Genomic DNA, 18707 nt, shown 5'->3' on the forward strand with positions numbered 1-18707 from the left:
GATATTAGGTGTGTGAAGGAGTTCTTTCTCCTGTTTAGAGGAGGAACAGTTTTTGGTATTTCGGTGTGTCAACCTAATGGTCTTAATTGTGCAGAGAATACACTGGTTTATTGCTTAATAACATAAAAAGCAACTGTAACCCCTCAGTGTGGGAAGAGTTCATCCGGCTGATATCTTGGCAGTTTATGAATACTAACAGGATGAGGAAATCAGTTTCCTTCCTGAAACCTTGTGTCTAAGGAATATACAGACACCATTTGAGACTTTTCTTTTAGTTTGTTTGTAGTAGTACAATATTTTGCTGTTCAGACAGGGATATGAAACTGCTTATTGTGAGTTGTTAAATTTTTATTAGAGAAGGGGCATGAAAGATATGTACACTGATCATAAACATACATATATTGAAAGATAATTTTTGGAATTTGTAATAGTATAATTGTCTTAGCAATATTTTAACTGTCACTATGATAGCTCTTCTGCAAGAACATCTTTGAATTCAGTCCTCACTGAAGAAGGCTTCTGTAAAGAATAGAGCTGAGTGGAAGCTAATTGATGTTGTGGATTTTAGTTGGAAATCACAAATCCAAAAAGGAACATGATTTGGAATTTTAAAAAATAATATGTTTTTCCTCCAAGAGAATAACCCAAAGGGAACGATAGTAATTTCATCAAGTGGAGGAAGACAGATCCTTTTTAGAAGGTTAAAAGGACTCATGTGGAGTTTGCTAGGTCGAAAGCACATTCCAGAGTTAGCTTATAGTAACCCAGGCTTTTCACAACCTAGTTCTGTACTACTTTACCAGTAGTATGATACGGTTTTTCTCAGAGCTGTCTGGAAACAGCTGTTGTCATTTCTTTGAGATTGCAGACTGTTTCACATATGACTGACAGACACACTCTTCCTGAGCTGCAAAAGAGTGTTTCAGTTATGCAACTTGCCTGAATCTGCCAAATAGGGAGATTCATTAAATAGTAAAAAGCATATCAAGAAAAAATAACATGGTAGCAATCCCAGAAAGATGCTGCAGAGGCAAGTAAGATACTGACCCAGAATGCATCACCGTTTGCCCTTACACACTCCTGATCTGAGCTTTTTAGAATCTTTTTCTACTTGTCTGCCAGTGTGGTGGATTTTTACTTAACACAGATTTCTGTTGTTTCAATTTAGCTAAATCCAAAAGTTAGCAGCATTTGGGTAATGCACTCACATAGTTACCTTATACTTTCCCCTCTGACCTTATATTTTCTGTTAGAAAATCCCTAGTCTTAAACTCTGATACTGTCATTGTTTCAGATGCTTTCATTAACTTCCTTTTATCACCCATTAAGGCTTCCATCCTCCTTCCCTTTTCTGCTTTTCTTCTCTGTGCCAGTTCTTTCTCAATTTATTTTATAATCACAGCTTTCCCTCCGGCCTACATAATTTTGTGTCCACGTAGCTGCACAATTGCTGGAATTTTACAGATAATTTTTTACAGTGCATTTTTTTTTCTGTAAGACTAGAGTTACCTGGCTGTCCTAACACCTTGCTGATACACAGTTGCTTCCATGTCTTCCTTCTTAAATCTTTTTAAAATGAGAATCTGCTCTTCCCTGCCAAGTAGCACCTTAGGGGAGGTGTTATGCTTAAGAAATACTCGTATAATGCTCGTAAAACATGGCCCTGAGCTGAAAAGTTGTTAGACTGGTCCTATCCCCTCCTCTCAACTCACTCATTTACAGTAATATAGTACATGTTTAACTTGGTGTTTTAAATTACTTTCCAGTGCTGTGAGTTACTGGTTAGGGAAACCTTGTTCTAGCATTAGCTTGCTAGTCAGGAGAACTCCATTGAAGCAGATCCAACGGCAGGATCAGGGCTTCAGATTGAGCCACAAGTATTGTCTTTGATGTGTCCTGTACAGATGGGTACCTATAAGTAAACAGCTTACAGTAAACTAAAATGTACTCAGTTGGTTTTCTGTCCTACATCTGCAGAAGAATCAATAGCCATAAAAGCAAAATACATCAAAAAATATGAAGCCAAATGCACATCACTTCATAAAATGTGCTTCATTAGACAGTTTCCAGTACAGTAAGACAATAACATGGGTTTTTCATATTTTCACAATGAAAATCTAGGAAATGCTCAGTTTTTAACATCTCAAACAGTGCTTTTGTCTAGTGTCTCAGAATCAAGTGGGAAGGTTGGAGAAAGGTACTGTCTAGGTCCTTCCAAGTGGACCATCACCATTCTGGCTCATGGCAATGAAGTTTCTGGTCTAGTGTGTTGAATTTTGAAAATACAAACCAAATCATTGTGTTTTCTGTGTTCTACAGCTCACAAAATGTGCATTAAGGCAGGAAGCAAAACAGGCGACATAACTAAAACCTTCATTTTGCCTTCCTGTCAAACTGTTTTCTGAAACTTGTTCTGTTGACTCTTGTACTTCTCTTTTTTCTATGGATGAGCTCGTAGCTCATTTTGTAGCAAGAAAATGAACCAAAAGATTGAAGTTTTGTTTAGTACCCCTTTGCTTCAGAATACATTTTAATTATTTTTTTTATTAGTAGATTTATTAGGACTGACAGCCTCTACAGGAATTAAGTGATCCTGGTTTTGCTTTTGTAGACAGAAGCTCTTATATTAGAAAGTTGGTTTTAAATAGTTTGAAGAATCCTCTTCAACAGGAAAATGAGGAGTGGCCAGTGTGAATGCTCCTGCCACAAGGCATGTGATCAGTTGGAAAGAAGTGAGCTCATGTGGATGTTCAAAAGCCAAAAAGGAAAGAATCTAACAGCTGTTGTCTTTAAAGTCAGTGTGATAATGAATCATCAATGTGAAGACTTTTTTTTTATCCTCAGTTCCTTCAGTTCTTTTGTTCTCTCAGTTTCTGAGCTACTGCTGCAAGAGAAAAAAATACGCAAAACCATATCCACTGAAGTGTTTTAATCAATTATTTACCTAATAAATAGTTGTTGTCAATAGGAAATGTGCACATTCTTGCTTGTCATTTGAAATAGCTCCCATCAGTCCACCCCACTGCCTCTTTCTGAGTCATTCAGCAAATAGCACGACTGTGTCTTTTGTCTGAAAAAGCGCTGACAAAAATCTGGTGGATTTTTCTGGAGGAAGTTGCATTCTCTCTATGTCCTTGTTTGCTGTTATTCACTGTATTAGTCTAAACAATCCACCCAAGTGAATTCACGTATGCACTGTGCATGTGTTTTGTTTGCTCCTGTGTCTGCAGTCATCCTGTGATTTGAACAGCTTCAGGTACCTCAGTCCCAATCAAGAGAGAATCTTGTGTTGATGGGTTTTCTTTATGCTTTTGCTGGAGTTTCCCTAAAGCAGATGAGATTTCGCATACATTTTGCAGTTCTGAACGAAGCACATGCTTAGGAAAAGTATTAGTTTGTGTTCTTATTCATACACAGAGAATGTTTTTAATTTAACAACCCCCTGGCTTTGTGAGAATCTCAAGAGCAATCATCATCAACATTGATCATATTTGACAGCCTCTTGATAAGTGAAATTTTTTATTTTATTGTACAGCTGGAGTAAACAACAACATAAACCCCACTCAGGAGCTTTTATTCAGTTAAAGAATGCAGCTTCAGAATGACTTGTATCATATTCTCCTATTACTTAAACAAATCAGGAATGAATTCTCTTGGGAAGAGCATAGCCCATTTAATAAAAGGAGATAATTTATACCCATTTTAGGAGTTTTTAAGAATAAAATCAAAGGATAAAGTGTTTCAGAATGTAAAAATCATAAGAAGGAGAGCAATCTGTGCACGGCATTCCTTTGTACCACCTTTAATTTATGAGAAAATATAGTTCACAAAATCTAGAAAATCTTACAAATAGTTTGACTTGCAAATTTAGAAACTACCCAGCATACTACAGGTGGTAAAATAATAAGCCATAATTGTTTATCATTCTGAGTTGTTAGTAAAATTTTAATCAAACTGGTGGCGTTACTGAAAATAAATGCAGTATTATGATTGACTTCTAGAAGTAGAGGTCAGCTTCTGTTGCAGTATTACAATTTAAAATAATAAACAGTGATCTTCTGTGCTTATGGCAACGTTATAGAGTATCAACTCAAATCTACAATGTGCCCACATTGTTCATGTTAATGTCCCTATGCATGGTATAAAGCAAACACTTCAAAGATGTATATCTTTCTGTTTATAATGTGTTGTATGCTAATCTAAACAATGTTATTTCCTCCTATGACACTTGCTTTTAAAGTCAACTTTATCCTGATCTTATTTGTCAAACAAATTCCAAAGATTGAATGTTCTGGTTACTGTACCACTGAATGTTTGACTGTTTTCATTTTCCAGGTTTGGCACATATGGAGAATAAACTTTGTACTCATCATCACTGGGATGCTGACGTACTGCATCAGTCCTGGCCCAAAGTAGACCCAGAGTACCTTCAGCCATCAGATGTTGTGGAGATGTCTGTACTGGTAAGAGCATTGTGATTGATTTTCAGTAGTGGCCAGCTAATGTGTTATGAGCTGAGAGGATGATGGAATTTCCACTCTTGTGGAAATCAGTTCCCTTATTAGATGGCTCAGTGAAAGTTCAGAATAGAAGCTGCAGTTGCAGTTGTGCTGAGTAATTACAATGGTTTCCTAAATGAAAAAATGTAGCAAGTCTGAAACGGAGATGACCTAAATGTAAACCTTTCAGAGTGATTCCATATTAGTACCGGTAGAGATTTGACCAATGAACAGCCGTGGGCAAGGACGATACAGTCAAAACTATGATCAAAATACAGGTCCCTCCAGATTTTTCTCCTGATAGTGCATTTATTAATTTGGCCCTGTGCAAAAATGTATAATTAGGTGACATTTCTTGTGGTACCTGTAGTGCTGTGGTTGCCTAATAGAACCTCTCATAAGCTGAGTTAAGTTGTGATTTTTGCCAAACCATGTTTCCCATCTGACTTAGGATGGATCTCTGGCACATTTCAGGACACCGTATTTGCAGGAATGAGGTTGAGGAAAAACAGGTATCTTTGGGAATATTATAACTGCATTCCAATTTCTCTTTGAGCTCTAACACCTTTGTTGTCTAGGGAAAGAGCTGGCAGTTCAGTAGAAGAGTGGACATATAACTACATTTAGTTAACCTGTAATTTTCCAACATGTGCACATGCACAATGTAGTTTACTGTCTTTTTTCCTATGTCTCTAGTTAACTCATTAGGTAGTGCACAGTAGCAACAAGTGCCACTGCAGGCGATAGAGGGAGTGCCTGGAGCCAAGTGCGTGGGATCCATGAACAGCTCTTCCATCAGCTGACTTGCCTTTAAGTTCTTCATGTTCAGGCATTATGATAGTCTGTAATTAACATAGTTGCATACTATTAGATCTGCAGGACTCCTGCCTTTTCCACTGTTCACCAAAGAATAACCTTTCATATACCATGCACACTAAACTTCAATGTTTTAAATTAAATTAAATGCTTCAACTTGAACACTTTTTGCGTTCCTGGATATTGAATGAAATGGAGCCCCTATAAGACATGGTCATGTGAAACTCCATGTTCTGTGTGTGTAAGAGAAACAGAAGCAATGCATTTTAGTTGCATTTTATTCTGTTCTCTCCTTTGGGAGAAAGAGCAAAGCAGTTGGGTTATTTTTGTTGAACTGAGTTTTTTGAGGAGGGAGGAGACTGGTTGAATTTAGGGGAAGTCATGTTTCTGTAGATTTCCTTAATCAAAGTATCTTTGCAAATAATTTCATATCTTGCTAGATCTCTCAGTCAGTCTATTTGAACAGAATGAGAAATGCTGCTAAAATACTAATTTTTCCAACATTAAACATATACCCTTCACGGAGGCCATGGAGTATGTATTTTTGAAGGAAATTTTCAATTGGCATCTTTTCCCAAACCAAGGAGAAGGACTCAATTGCCAGCTGGGGCTAATAGCAGACTTAGCCTTACAGTCACTGTGGACGAACTGGTTTTTTCCTCTTCCTGGCCCTCTCTTTCTGTGATAAGCATTTACTTATACCAGTAAAAATCTTCACTGAGGTATAATCACTTTGCTCAAGCTTAAAATAAACCTTCACATCCAAGCACAGCTAGCAAACATCTTGAATTCCAGTGTTCAGTTTATAAGGAAGTCATGAATGAGAAATCGTGTAATTATAGAAACATCTTTGCAGTTGTGGTTAAAGCAAACATGTTATTAAATATATCTTTGAAATAACAACTGCAACAATACAGGGAAAACTCTGAACTCAGTGTTTTTAAGACTACACAACCAAACATGAAAATGCCTAAACATTTCACTGATACTTTTTCTGCTGACATTAAAATTTCCTTTTCAAAAATAGAAAACAGAAAAAAATTAATTTTGCTTTAAACAGCCATTATGAAAATTATTTTTGTTTCTTTTTCTGGTTGACTTTATCAAAGCTATAGCCTTGTGTAACAGTCTTGTAATAAGAGAAAAAGCAACTCCTGTGTTCTGAGTCATATATTCATAGAAAAATATGATGTGTGTAAATACCTTTCTTAGTTCTGAGACAGAAAGTGACTGGAAGACCGGAGAGACAAGTTGCTTTTTTCAATTGGGAATAATTCTAACAATAGTGCCTACAGAGTGTGCCTGGCTTTCTACTGTAAGAGCAAGGCAAAAGGGAAATATGGGGGAGCAGGGGATGTGAATATTATAAAGTCTTGTGGACACTGTAGGTTTTTGTATGGCTGCAAAACTAAATTGCCTTCATTAAACCAAGGAACACTTCACATATGGAGGGATTTCTTAGTTGCAAAGAGGCAGTGTCTCTTCACAAGGCTGTACAGTCAAACTGAGTCTTTAGGCCACAACCCTATTCTTCTCAAGACATCAAACTGCCTCAGGCTGCCAGGGATTTGCCTGCTGAGACATTTTGGTTTTATTTCTCTTCACAAAAAATACTTCATTATTTCCTGTCTGTGCTGGAGTTATTTCTTTCCATATTTAACCCAAAGCAGCGAAAGCAACCAACTAATTGTATCCTCGGCTGATACAATACAGATTGCCTACAAGAAAGACATTTAAATACACTGGATATGTGCAGTATCTGTTACTCTAAATGTTATTGCAAAGTCAAGTATTTTTAATCATACTGCATGTTATTAATGCTGTGAAAAATCTGACCTAAATGTAGTGTGCATTTCATCCTATGAGCACACTTCTGACTAGCATTCCTCGCATTTTCTAGGTGGTGCAGAACTGTTAGCAGATGTGGTCTTAAAACTGATGTTTTTACAAATAAAAAAAAGAGTTGGTGTCATGTTCCTTGCTTTAGCCTATGAGGGAGGCCTAACAGTGCACAGATATTTATTTTCTTTTTTACTTCTCAGAAGGATTATGCATCAGTGGTAAAAAAAATATTTGCATTGAATTAAAAATTCCTCTCTGCAGCCTCCAGGTGCTTATTTTTCAGTCTCTTGTTATTTCATTTCATCTTCTATAACTTCTCTAGTTCCCACTAGCTCCCTGTAGATCCACAATAGTCTAGAATGTAAAATGTTTAAAAAAAAAATAAAAGGTGAGGGGAAAGAAGAAAAAAGCAACAGCTTCCTTCCTCAGGGGAAGAAAGGACCAAATACTCATGTATTTCTCCTCTTGCAGTTTGCCATGTTTTTTTAGAGAAACACAGCTGCCAGCATCAAAGTTTCTTGTGCTGCCACTTTTATCTGGAAATGCTGAGGGTTATGCTGGTCTAGTGAGATACAGAGAGAGAGATGGAGGTATAGCAGAAGGTATTTGTCCTGCTGAGAATCTAGGCCCTTGACTGAAAGGATGTGTGAATAGGATGCTTGTTACACCACAGTGTGCAATTAAATCTGCAGATGCCTATTTTAAGAAGTGTTAAAATGCTTCATGATATCTACAATACAATGAAAGACATGCTGCAAAGGTGGTGAAATCGTAACCAATCTGCTGTTTGGTAGGAGTTTCGGACTCAGCTCACAGTACAGTGTGGGAAGATCGGGAGACATGCTGTGGGAAGGTGGAGACATGCTGTGGGAAGGTACACAGTGCCAGGTCGCCCAGGCTTCTCGACCTTTCTAGGAAAACACAACCACTAGCAGTCGTTTATTTACCAAGTTGATTTAGACTGCTTGGCTTTTCTGTTGAGAACAGCACCAAATAGGCTAGTTCTGGAAAATTTCCCCTTGCCAACATCCGTCCACTGGAACATATTAATTTGCACGATGGAAGACAGTGAACGACATTTTAACTAGGCAGGCATAGTTTTGAACTGCAGGCTGCGTGTCCTAGCAGCAAGCTGAGAAGCTTGCTTTATATTCTCACCAAAACTGTATCTGTTTGGATTTTACTGTTTTCTTTTTCCTGTGGAATGCATTTCTTCTCTGAAGTGTCCTGTCAGAAAGAACTACTTGTATTTACTTTTCACAAAAAGCTTTAAAAATGAACTCCTATGCGTTTTTCAAGGGATTTACTTTGCACCAGGTGCTAAAGGCAAAGTTTAAGACAGCCAGCCTTTTATGATGTCACATTATGGATGCACGTAGGAATAGTTAAACGTCTGCCTACATTATCACTGCAAATTAATGTCAAGTCTAGTCAAAAAACAGAAGTAACTCATACCTGCTGCATTTGAGACTTCATCTTGTTCCTTAAAAATCTGTCCCAACTTTCTTTCTCAGAGAATTGCACAGATTATTTTCTTTTCAATAAAATACAAACTAGGTAAGTGAACTAGGTCTCTCTCACCTGTCATATGTTGCATACAGGTATCCCAGATAAAATCCAGATGAAAACTAAGTCATGTACATTTTTATGTCCAAGCTGCATGAAGCAACATATGTTTCTTTTAGATGGTTGAAAATTCCTTACAATGATGCCTAAAGGTCAGAAATCTGCAGTACCTACAGCAGATTTTTATGCAAGTAATGTGATTAACTGGATTTAAAAATTCAAATTATTTCATTTTCTAAAATGTGGGATTGATATTCTTCTCATTAATGCACTAAAAATAGTCCATATAAATCTGAAAGATTTTGTAATAATTAATTTTACACCAGTTCCAGAAAGGTACTCAGTCAGGCTCTGTAGTCTCTGTCCATTATCTACTCTTTTACTGGATGACAGAAAGGATATATAAAACCATTTGATAAATTAAGGTAATTCCCTCCAAGGGCCTTGCTCAGTTTTACTCACATGATTCTGCCCCGCTGATGCAAAACCAACATGTAAGCTGCTCTGAAAACCAGCCCAGCACAGGAAAGCATTACCTTATGAGCAGTTGACATCTTTGTGATTGGTGTTGGATTAATGAGTCTTGCGTTTAGTACAAGGGAAACACATAACAAGTTAAAGCCTATTTTTCTAAAAATAATAAATTTTGCATTTGAATCTCTGGAAGGCATCTCTTAGCTGTAAATCCAAATTCCTGCCCAGAAGTACGTACAAACCAAGATTCCCGATCGGAAAAACCATTTTATCCAGCTTATATAACTGTCACACTTTTAAAATTAAAAGATCACTGCATTGCATAGTCATGTGCTGCTTGCTGTCTTCCGAACTAAGACATCCTGTGGCCACTTCTTCAATTTTTTTTTTAGTATCATGAGTCAGAGTTTCATTTTCTTATTTTATGATAGATGGAGAGAAGATACAAAGAATTTTATCCTCTACTCAGAAAGTGTGGTGTTGGAGGAGAGAGAGTTTGTTCCACTTTCCCCCTTGTGTAACAGGGGATTGGATCCAGGAAATGAAATTGTAGAAATCAGTCTAGTAACTTCTGTTTTTTCTTGTTTTCATGTCTGTTTTTCAGATCAATAACAAAGCTTGCGGCAAAGTTTCTGTGCCTCAGCAAGCAGCCCGCAATTTTGAAGAAGTCCGTGAGCTGGTTCTTCAAAGCGAACTTGGACTCAAGCATCTCCAGGGACGAACCATTAAAAAGGCTTTTCTCTCTCCCCGAACTGCCCTCATCAACTTCTTAGTGCAAGAATAGCAAAGGTTTTGCTGGGCTGTAAAAGGAAGCTGGAACCTTTTGAGGTGAAACCAAGCAAAAAATGCCAGTTTTGGTTATTTCAATCTCATGTAAAGGTGGGGAAGAAATCTTATTAAAATCAGGTTGCTGCTAAATCTTCGTTTCAATGCGGAGAAATATGCAGAAATAAAGTTTCTTATTGTATCATAATAAGATGCTGCTTGTCCGTATTCTCTGGGAGAATGTGAAGAAAGTGCAGAAGAACTAAACAATTGTAACAGAATGTAAATTATATAAAGCTCATGGGGGCTAGTGTCAGTTCAGGAATATATCCTGTTGGAAAGTTGGCTTGGCATAAACGTGATTCCAGGACTAAACAACTGCCCTGAGTCTGTGCTACCCCAAATATTAGGTGTGCTTTGCTCCCTGTATCTCATGTTTGGGTACCCTACCTTTAACTAACATTTTAAGCTTTAAGAAAACATTACTACAGCGTGCTAGTTTAAAAAGTAATTTCTTTGCACTGACCAATAACCTTGGGCACAGCAGGTAGCCAGAATGGGGTAGTTTAAGACATTTCAGACAAATTTCAGAGCCAAGCCAAGGAAAAGGTCAGATTATTTAGCCAAGCCCTGCTTTTGCCAGGATTCTCCTTCCTAGCTGGCATATTTGTGTTGGCATAGACATGAGAGGTTCAACTTCAGCAAAGTGCTGATGGTTGTTTCTGCCTGGAACAGAATGAGATTTACTTCCTACACATGAGCCATCTCAGAGACTTTCGGGGGATTCAGGAAAGGGCTGAGTTGGCTGCTAGAAATGCAGCAGCAGGGAAGGCAGACAGCATACTTTTTGCCTCTACTAGTTCTTGTAGTGCCTACATCGTAAAACTTGAATTGAATTTTTCTTTTCTGAGGGGTTCATTAAGTGAAAATAGCCATCATGTCTCTAAAAATCAATCTGACTTTCATAAAATGCAGAGCCGTTCTCATGCCTCATTCCAACCCTGTTATTTGTATGGTGCACTGCTGTTATATCCACATGGAAATATTTATTGTATTTAGCAAATGCTTGAAAAAGAGTTTGCAAAGAAACAATTACAGGATTCATTGTGAAAGAATGTCTTTTCTTTAACAGTCATTAAACTAACTAGTCCAATAAGCCAGCCATTTATGAGCCATCCTGACAGTTAAGAAGTCAGCAGTAACAACCAGCTAGGCAAATACAGGGATCTGTAGTAACCCTCCAGCCCAGCAGGCATCCAGACTCTGTATTAGATTAAAAGGAAACCAACAAAAGTCTCCCCCATAGCAGTAAATAAGTGCAATAGGTCCTAAGCAACTAGGATCAAGACAGATCACATTGCCATGTAGGTACTAACTAAGCAATGCCAATATTCATTTTGCTTTTATGCATTTTTGGTACCAAAGATGTAGCTACATAACAGAGATGCCAGGCTCACCAAGCACATTTGGCATCTGTACTTCTGCAACAAAACTCTTCTGATTTCTGCTTCCTCCTGGACCACACTTGTGCAGATTTTCTCTCCAGCAGTCCTTTGACACAAGAATGACTAAGAAATGGAATATTTATAATGAAGATACGGTCTTTGCAGTTTTAAGATCCAGAAATCTGAGCCACAAAGGAATGCATTCAGACATTCAAACACAGGCCTTTAGTTGGAGTTAAAATAATTTGAATTCCAGTGTCTGCCTGACATATATGTTGTTATAAATTCATAAAACTCCTGTTCAGAAGCGCCTAAAAGGACTATGAAAGGGATCCTTTAAAGTAAAATCTGTGGCACAGCACAGTCCTGCTTTTTTTTTTTCTTTTCTGTATAAAAGCTTAACACACCCTGTGGAACCATTTTAACAGAGTTTTTCTTTGGGGGAAAGGTGACATGTTTGGTGTAAATAAAAACTTTTAAAATTTACAAGGATGCAAAAAGATGTCGTAAGCCCAGCAGCCCTGTAGTGCCTTTAAACAAAAGCTGCAGTCACTGCAGGGCCGGGCAGCAGCCCACAGTGTTTATTGCTGTTAGCACTTGTGGGTATTTGCTCTTGCCTGAGGAAGTGAATTGTAGATGTCAGTTGGTGATTCAGGCAAAAATCAAAATAAGGAATGGATTTGTACAGGCTAAAAAAGGAAAGGTAGTGAACAGAAATCGCACAAAAAGTATACGGTCAGAAATCATGCCAGTGTGTTTACAGTAAGTTGTAATTCAGTGTGGTCTAGAGGATACAAAAAAGGTGGTGAAAAAGTGAGTGAGAGAGATGATGCAGGCAGTGTGACAGAGCCTAATCCCCTGGTAAGTGTATGTTTGAAAGACGGCAGAGGTGCCAGCTGCAGAGCTGTGCAGTTGTCCTGGCAGCTGCTGACATTTCTTACAAGGTTGACCTGCTCTGAAGCGTGACTGCCATTTGTCTTACAATAATTGTAACTCACTGGTTTCCTCTGTGCCTAAATGGGCCTGGTAATCATACAGAGGCTGTAGCCTGTTACTAAGCCTTTGTAAAATAACTTATCACAGAAGTCTCGTTTATTTAACAGTTGTTACTTGTGTCACACAGCATCTTTATGCTGATATTACCACAGATTGTGTCCTCTTGAAGAGTTCAGAGGGTAAATAGCACGGGAGTTTTAAATCTGGAAGGGGGATACTTGAGAAGTGAGAAGGAAGGTGCCAGCGAGTGATCAGTCAAATTGCACTGTGTTCATTGGACACATTAAAAAGGAGTTGGTGCCACTGTCCTTATTCCATGAAATGATGAACCAAAGATGATGTGGGAGGTTTGCTAAACCCAGTGGGATGGACCCAGGACAAACTACTCCAAGAAAAGGATCCATTGCACAGAAGGGGCATTTTCAGCATCCTGTGGCTCAAGGTGATAGAAGGTTGGTCATTGCACTGATCCAACCTGTATTGAATTTCTATTTTTAGTAATTTCAAATCTAAAAAATAATTAGTGGCACACTTTCTAACCAAAATGGTTCGTGCGACTAAATTTTTATAAAGTCCAGCCTTCAGACATTGATTCCAGAAAAACAAAAGCTGGCGAAGTCCTGAAAGGTCGCTAAGTACTTTTCCAGTGCCATTGATTTCATGAGAAAGGATCTCAGATGCCGGGGTGATGGGGGCACTGAAATGTGCTGGAAGACACCACGGTGTAGAAAAATGTGTTATCTGTCACGAGTGCTTCATAGTCAGCTCCAGTGACTGAGGTGACATGGACATGCCAGTGCTGCTTTGGAGCAAGGCAGTAGGGCTTTTTACATCACATTAACGGGCACTGTTACAGCTTAGGTCACTAGTTAAGACAGTTCTCTAGCCAGATTGTTCCACCTGTGCTTTGAAAAAAAACCTATACGGGAGTGTTGCTCTACAGGCATGTATTTTTCCATGTCCTTCACCAGAGCCCAAACATGGAAATTTGGTGTGAAATCAGCTCTGTGTGCTCTCTTACCAGATTAAAGTAATGCCTCAGAATTGACTTTGAAAAGCCTGCTTGTTTCTTCTGGAGGGAGAATTTCCACAGATAATGCAGGTCATACAGTCTCTCCTTCTTCAGTGTAAAGCCTCACAGAAAGCTATTCCTACTTTCTAGACCTGTTACAATCAACATGAACCAGAAAGAACGTCAACTAGTGCTTTGTTGGTCGTTCCTTCCTGGGGAGGTTTGCAGGACATGAGATTTTTCTAAAAGCTTGGCTATAAATGAGTACAGGATTGGGGCCTTTGTTTGTTTGGGAGGTTTTTTGTAGTTTTGCAATACCTACTGCGGTTTACAAAGACACGATTGGCTTTATTTATGTATATTTACTGACTCGGAAGAGTACATACACTGGTTTTGCTGGATGCTTTTTCTGCTTCTGTGTTTCTTCAGTCCTCTCCTATTATGATGTGAGCCGATTTTGTATCAAAGGACAGTGCTGTAAGACAAGTGTTCAATGTGCAGCCAGGTCGATCACCACAGAACCTGAGTGGTGAATATACTCACTATCCCGCTGACTTCTGTTAGTCCAGGTGACATCTGCTTTCACTTCAAAAAATGCTGGTGGAACTACACTGTGGGTTTTGGATTTTTTTCATGGAAATGGGGTTTGTGTCTCAGAGAAATGAAGCTGACCAAAGTAGATCAGAGGGAGATTTTAGCAAGTCTCAGCCATAGCCAGAGAAGAACTCAACTGGAGTATTATCTCTGTGCAGGAGGGAACAGGATCAGAGCTCTCATCTGCAGCCCAGATGATAAAAGAGATCTTGCCTAACATGTGGAGGAAAGGTGGGATTTTTTTCCCCTTTCCTGAATAATGTGACTTTCCGGTACCACAAAGCAGTCTGCAATGCACTAACCCCGTCTGTCCCAGGAGGCCCTGAATCACACACAACCTTTGAGTCTCATGGCACTTCTCTCACTGAAGTCAGCCTTGGGTTGGGTAAGTTCAGGTCTAGTTTAAACCTTGGAGAGTTGTAAACCAGCATCATCTCCCGTACAAAGTTAGCTCTAGTGTTCTGTGTAGTCAGAGAGTTTGAACAGGTTTTCCTGGCTTTGTAAGTTGCTAGTGCCTCTGAATGGGAGTATTTTTGCCTGGATGTAGCAACACTGCAGAGAGAAGTCCTCATGGCTTTTATTCTGCCAGCCTTTACATTGGCCATGAGACACTGCAAACTCAAGTCCAAGTCAACAGGTGAACATGGCCCAAACCTGTGAGAGGTTTTGATCTCAAAAAGTACCCTCTAATACTGAAAACCAAGGATATTTCCTTGCGTGCTCATCTGCCTGGGCCTCTCCAATTTGATCTCCCTTTTGGGCAGCTGACTTGCTCACTCAGCAAAGGAATGTATAAACAGAACAGGCTTAAGTATAATATGAGTTGAATATTCACGTTCTGCTTGTGCTGGGCATAAGAAGTTCTTTTATTTGAGGAGCCTGGTCTTCCTCAATATAAGTCTAAACAGAACCTATACACTTATGTGAGCAGAAATGTGTGCCTTTGTGCTTGCTCTCTTAGATACAGCCACGCTCTCTGGGCTGGCTGCAAGGGGACGGCCCACACTGACATCTAAGGCTCCGAACTTCCTTATCTGCCAGTAGTTTTTGACACGTGCCAAAACCAAGCGTAAAAGGTCCAGGGATCTCCCAGCACACCCACTTCCCACTGCCAGAAGAGACGCACAAGCTGCCGAGCAAGGGGAGTTGCTTTTCAATAACTGCGTTTGTTGCCAACAATATGTGAAGCGAAATACATGCAGTCATAACAGCTGTAGGTGATCCAGTCCACTGATCGGGAATAATAAACACAGGACACACAGCCGGGGCAGAAAAGAGACTGATTTAATAAAGGAACTTGACACATTTTTGGCAACAGCAGCCTGGGTTTGTTTCTGATGAAGATTAAGAGAATTGGCATAACAGGAAATTGTTTTCTGCTACAAAGGGAAATCAATTGTCTTTAAACACACAGCGGTGTAATTAGCAAATCTTACTAATTGCCACAAAACAGAAATACAAGTGTGCGTTGCCGGACTGGCTAAGCCAAGAAAGTATTGTGAAAAAAAAATCTGTAGAAGCTTTTAAAAGTGAATATTTTTCTTAAGTACGTCTCCATCTCTGGAGATCCACGTGGCTGGATGAAATAGCAAGGGTGCAATAAAAACATATACTTCCCAATTTTCCCATGTGAAAGAGCATTTAAAAACATCTGTTAGTCAGAGAGCTTCTCTTAGGACATGCACAGAAGAATGGGGTGGATGCACTGACTGCATCTGGCAAATCCACTTGAAGTCCACCAAGCCACGTGAGGCCGATGACTGATGGCAGGATGTCGTCTGACCTGTGGAGTGCTTCCAGCCCAGCATTACTGAAGGCCACATATGTTGGTTAAAAAGGTCACAGTGCTGTTTGTGTTAATGCACTGATAAAGAGGCAGGGAAACAGAGCTGGAAAATTCTCCAGGCAAACTCTTGTTCTGATAAAAGGCTCTTTTCAGTAGAAAATGGAGAAAATAAACAATTCCATATTCTTTTGAGCAGGGGCAGAAAAACCAACAGAGCTATCTTCATTATTTTGGTGCAACTCTAGCCACCAAAAGCATTTGGCCCCATGGAGAGACGGTGAAGGGAGAGCAGTGTCTCCACCACCACTGATGGCACCTGGAGAAGCTGAAGGAAGGAAGGTAAAGGTTGTTCTCTGCCCTAGAGCAGCAGCCAAGCACTTGGCACCCAACTCTGGTCTTTCTCATTGAGACAGAACTGCTACAGCTTGGGGACCTGCAGCCTCTTTTCTCTGCTGCTGCTTCCTGGAGTCCTGTTTGGTATCTCAGTCATTCCCCATGGTTCCTCTTGCCTTCCCAAGGTGTGGCCTGCTAGGTAACCCTTCCCTGCCTCAGTTTACCCACATGTAAGCAGGGCCTGCAGCACTCCAGTGATGCTTGCAGGTGCAGCTATTTAAGGAATGTGACCCTGAAAGCTTTCTGTGAAGCATCCATACCTCTTCTGAAAAGCAGTGTGGAAAGCTGTCTCTGTACTGCCCTGGCCATTCTGTGCCCTTAGTGTTAATTAAATTAATGTTGGTTAATACTCTTAACATAATTCCCTGTAGAGATCACGCCCTGTAGTAGGCACTTGTACCACAGCAGGAGCAAAACATCCAAGTCCGGACAGACCCACTTCTGCCCTCACCCTGGGGGCAGGGTATGCACCAACCCAGGCTGCATGGTGGGCACCTGGGCTGTCCCCAGCCTTCAAGCTACCCCTGCAGCTTGGAGGTTAAACGTGTAGGCAGCAGGCAAGGCAGGTTGCAGGCAGTGCTGGCAGAGCAGGCAGAAGGCAGGGGCCCCTGGAGGAATGCAGGGGCCCCTGGGGCAGCCATGGGGAGGAACAACATCTCCCAGCCCTGCCCTGCTGGTTTCCTGAAAACCTTTTGGAAGGCAGAGGCTGAGGTTTGGCCTCTCCACCTCCACAGCGGCCCAGCCAGCAGCCTGGTCCCTGGCTTGAGCCCAGCTTTCCCACCCACAGCAGCCCCCAGGCTCACCTCTACAGTCGCCTTGCTCCATCCCTCCCTCCTCCTCCACCCTCTTATTTGCCCTACAGCCCTGTGGATGCATCATCCTCCTGGTATAGAGCACCTGACCGGTGCAGGTAAATGGCACGTTTATTGAAAACCTCTATTAGAAAGCTGGAAGGAACATTCATCGTTTCCCCCTGTGATTCAGTTGAGAGTTCAGAGATGCTGTGGCACTGCCTTGCAAAAAGCTGAGAAACGCCTTTGCTCCTGCAAGAACCAAGCGAGGCTCCATCCTGAAAATACTTCTGCCTTATAAATTGCTCACTCTGTTTATATTCTAGCACTGAAGCACTTATTACTTTCCTGCTAAAACACACGGAGCATGTATCTCAAGTGCTGCAGAGTGGTGTCCAAGTCCAGGTTTCTGTGGGAAAAGACCTGCCTGGGGCAGCTACGGCCCTGGGGAGACAGGCACCAGGGAGAAGACCTGGAAATGTCCACAAAGAAACTGGTGTGCTGCCAGCCACTGGTTCCTTGTACTAGTTTGGTTGCAAATAGGCAGCCTGACTATGCAATAGTTGCTTTTGGAGAGAGATCTAGCTAAAAATTGGCACCCAGATACCTCCTAATCATGTTTTTCTATAAACTATACAGCCCCGAGCTGTTGTCATGCTTTAAAATCTGAGGGCGTTTTCTCGCGGATAGAAAAATGATCGGGGGGGTGTGGGGGGGTGGATTTCTCCACATTTGCTCCATCTCTCTGCCATATGAGTCCAGAGCCCAACGTGGCAGGAAAAAATAAAGACAGATGATCCCCTCCCTGCTCTCATTTGCGACTTCCCTGTTTACCCCGGCAGGCAATGCTTTGCCCCAGCCTGCCGGCCCTGGAGGGCTGTGCCGCCCCAGCACAAGGCTGTGATGATGTGCTCCACTGAGGTAGAGCCGAAACCTGGGAACACCACTAGGGGCTGCTTCTCCCCAAATCACCGCCTCCCTCCGCCCCACGGGCAGCTGCGATTGCCACGTGGAGTGGGGCTGAGTTACAAGCTGTCAGCATTATTTTGCATGAGTAAATGCAGTGTGTAAGCCTTGCCCACAGGGACAAAAACAGAATAAATGAGGAATGTTTTTTTTATTTTTTTCCTCAGGGGATAGAGTTTAGAATAAGTTGATTCAAATTGGCATGTAGATTTTGGTCCTGTGCTACAACAGCAATCGTGGACCCCTTAATTTCTTAATAGGCATGGGCTGTAAAAGTCACAGGAACTATAAAAGTGCAGGACCATATCTAATCGCAGCAGAAGGGTCTGCAAGTCAGTGTAGTATTACATCTCCAGTCTAGTAGAAAGTTCAAGTTAATCATCTGCTCACTTGGGAATAGCTCTAGCCCGAATCTCACAGAAAGAATAAATCTGAGCATGAAACTTCAAAGGTATTTTGCTGCCTAGCGTTCACTGAAAGCGTTGCGAATTCAACACCAAAATGCCTTTGAATTGCTTGGCTCTGATCCCCCTTCGAAGGCGCTTGCCATCAAAGTGTCTGCTCATGCATGAGGAGCCTGGAAGGAGGCCAAGCCCAGCGCGATGGGTCCCTGTGCGAAGGGCTTCAGCAGCCTTTTCCACGTCGTCTGCACAAGCATTGTTCTGCAGACAGCTGATTTGATCCTTTGGCATAGGAAGGAAATGTACTTTACATAGCTGGTGAAGGTCAGCAGCATCCAGAGTGGCCGTTTGGCAAGAAGAC

The 18707-nt window shown here is 40.8% G+C and overlaps 1 protein-coding gene across 4 annotated transcripts in view; it reads left to right on the forward strand.

The window, feature by feature from the left end:
• The window catches only part of LARS2 (leucyl-tRNA synthetase 2, mitochondrial), a 106643-nt gene extending 96470 nt beyond the window's left edge, over positions 1–10173 (forward strand). For all 4 annotated transcript variants that reach the window (XM_039388299.1, XM_039388297.1, XM_039388298.1 and 1 more), the window contains exons 20-21: positions 4336–4463; positions 9802–10173. In XM_039388299.1, the coding sequence (XP_039244233.1) occupies positions 4336–4463; positions 9802–9981 (308 nt within the window). In that variant the 3' untranslated portion in view covers positions 9982–10173. The remainder of the gene's footprint in view (positions 1–4335; positions 4464–9801) is intronic.
• Positions 10174–18707: the final 8534 nt, after the last annotated feature.

The sequence above is a fragment of the Pipra filicauda genome, unplaced genomic scaffold, assembly GCF_003945595.2.
Source record: "Pipra filicauda isolate LSUMZ 115617 unplaced genomic scaffold, ASM394559v2 scaffold62_size3274119_pilon, whole genome shotgun sequence".
NCBI lineage: Eukaryota > Metazoa > Chordata > Aves > Passeriformes > Pipridae > Pipra > Pipra filicauda.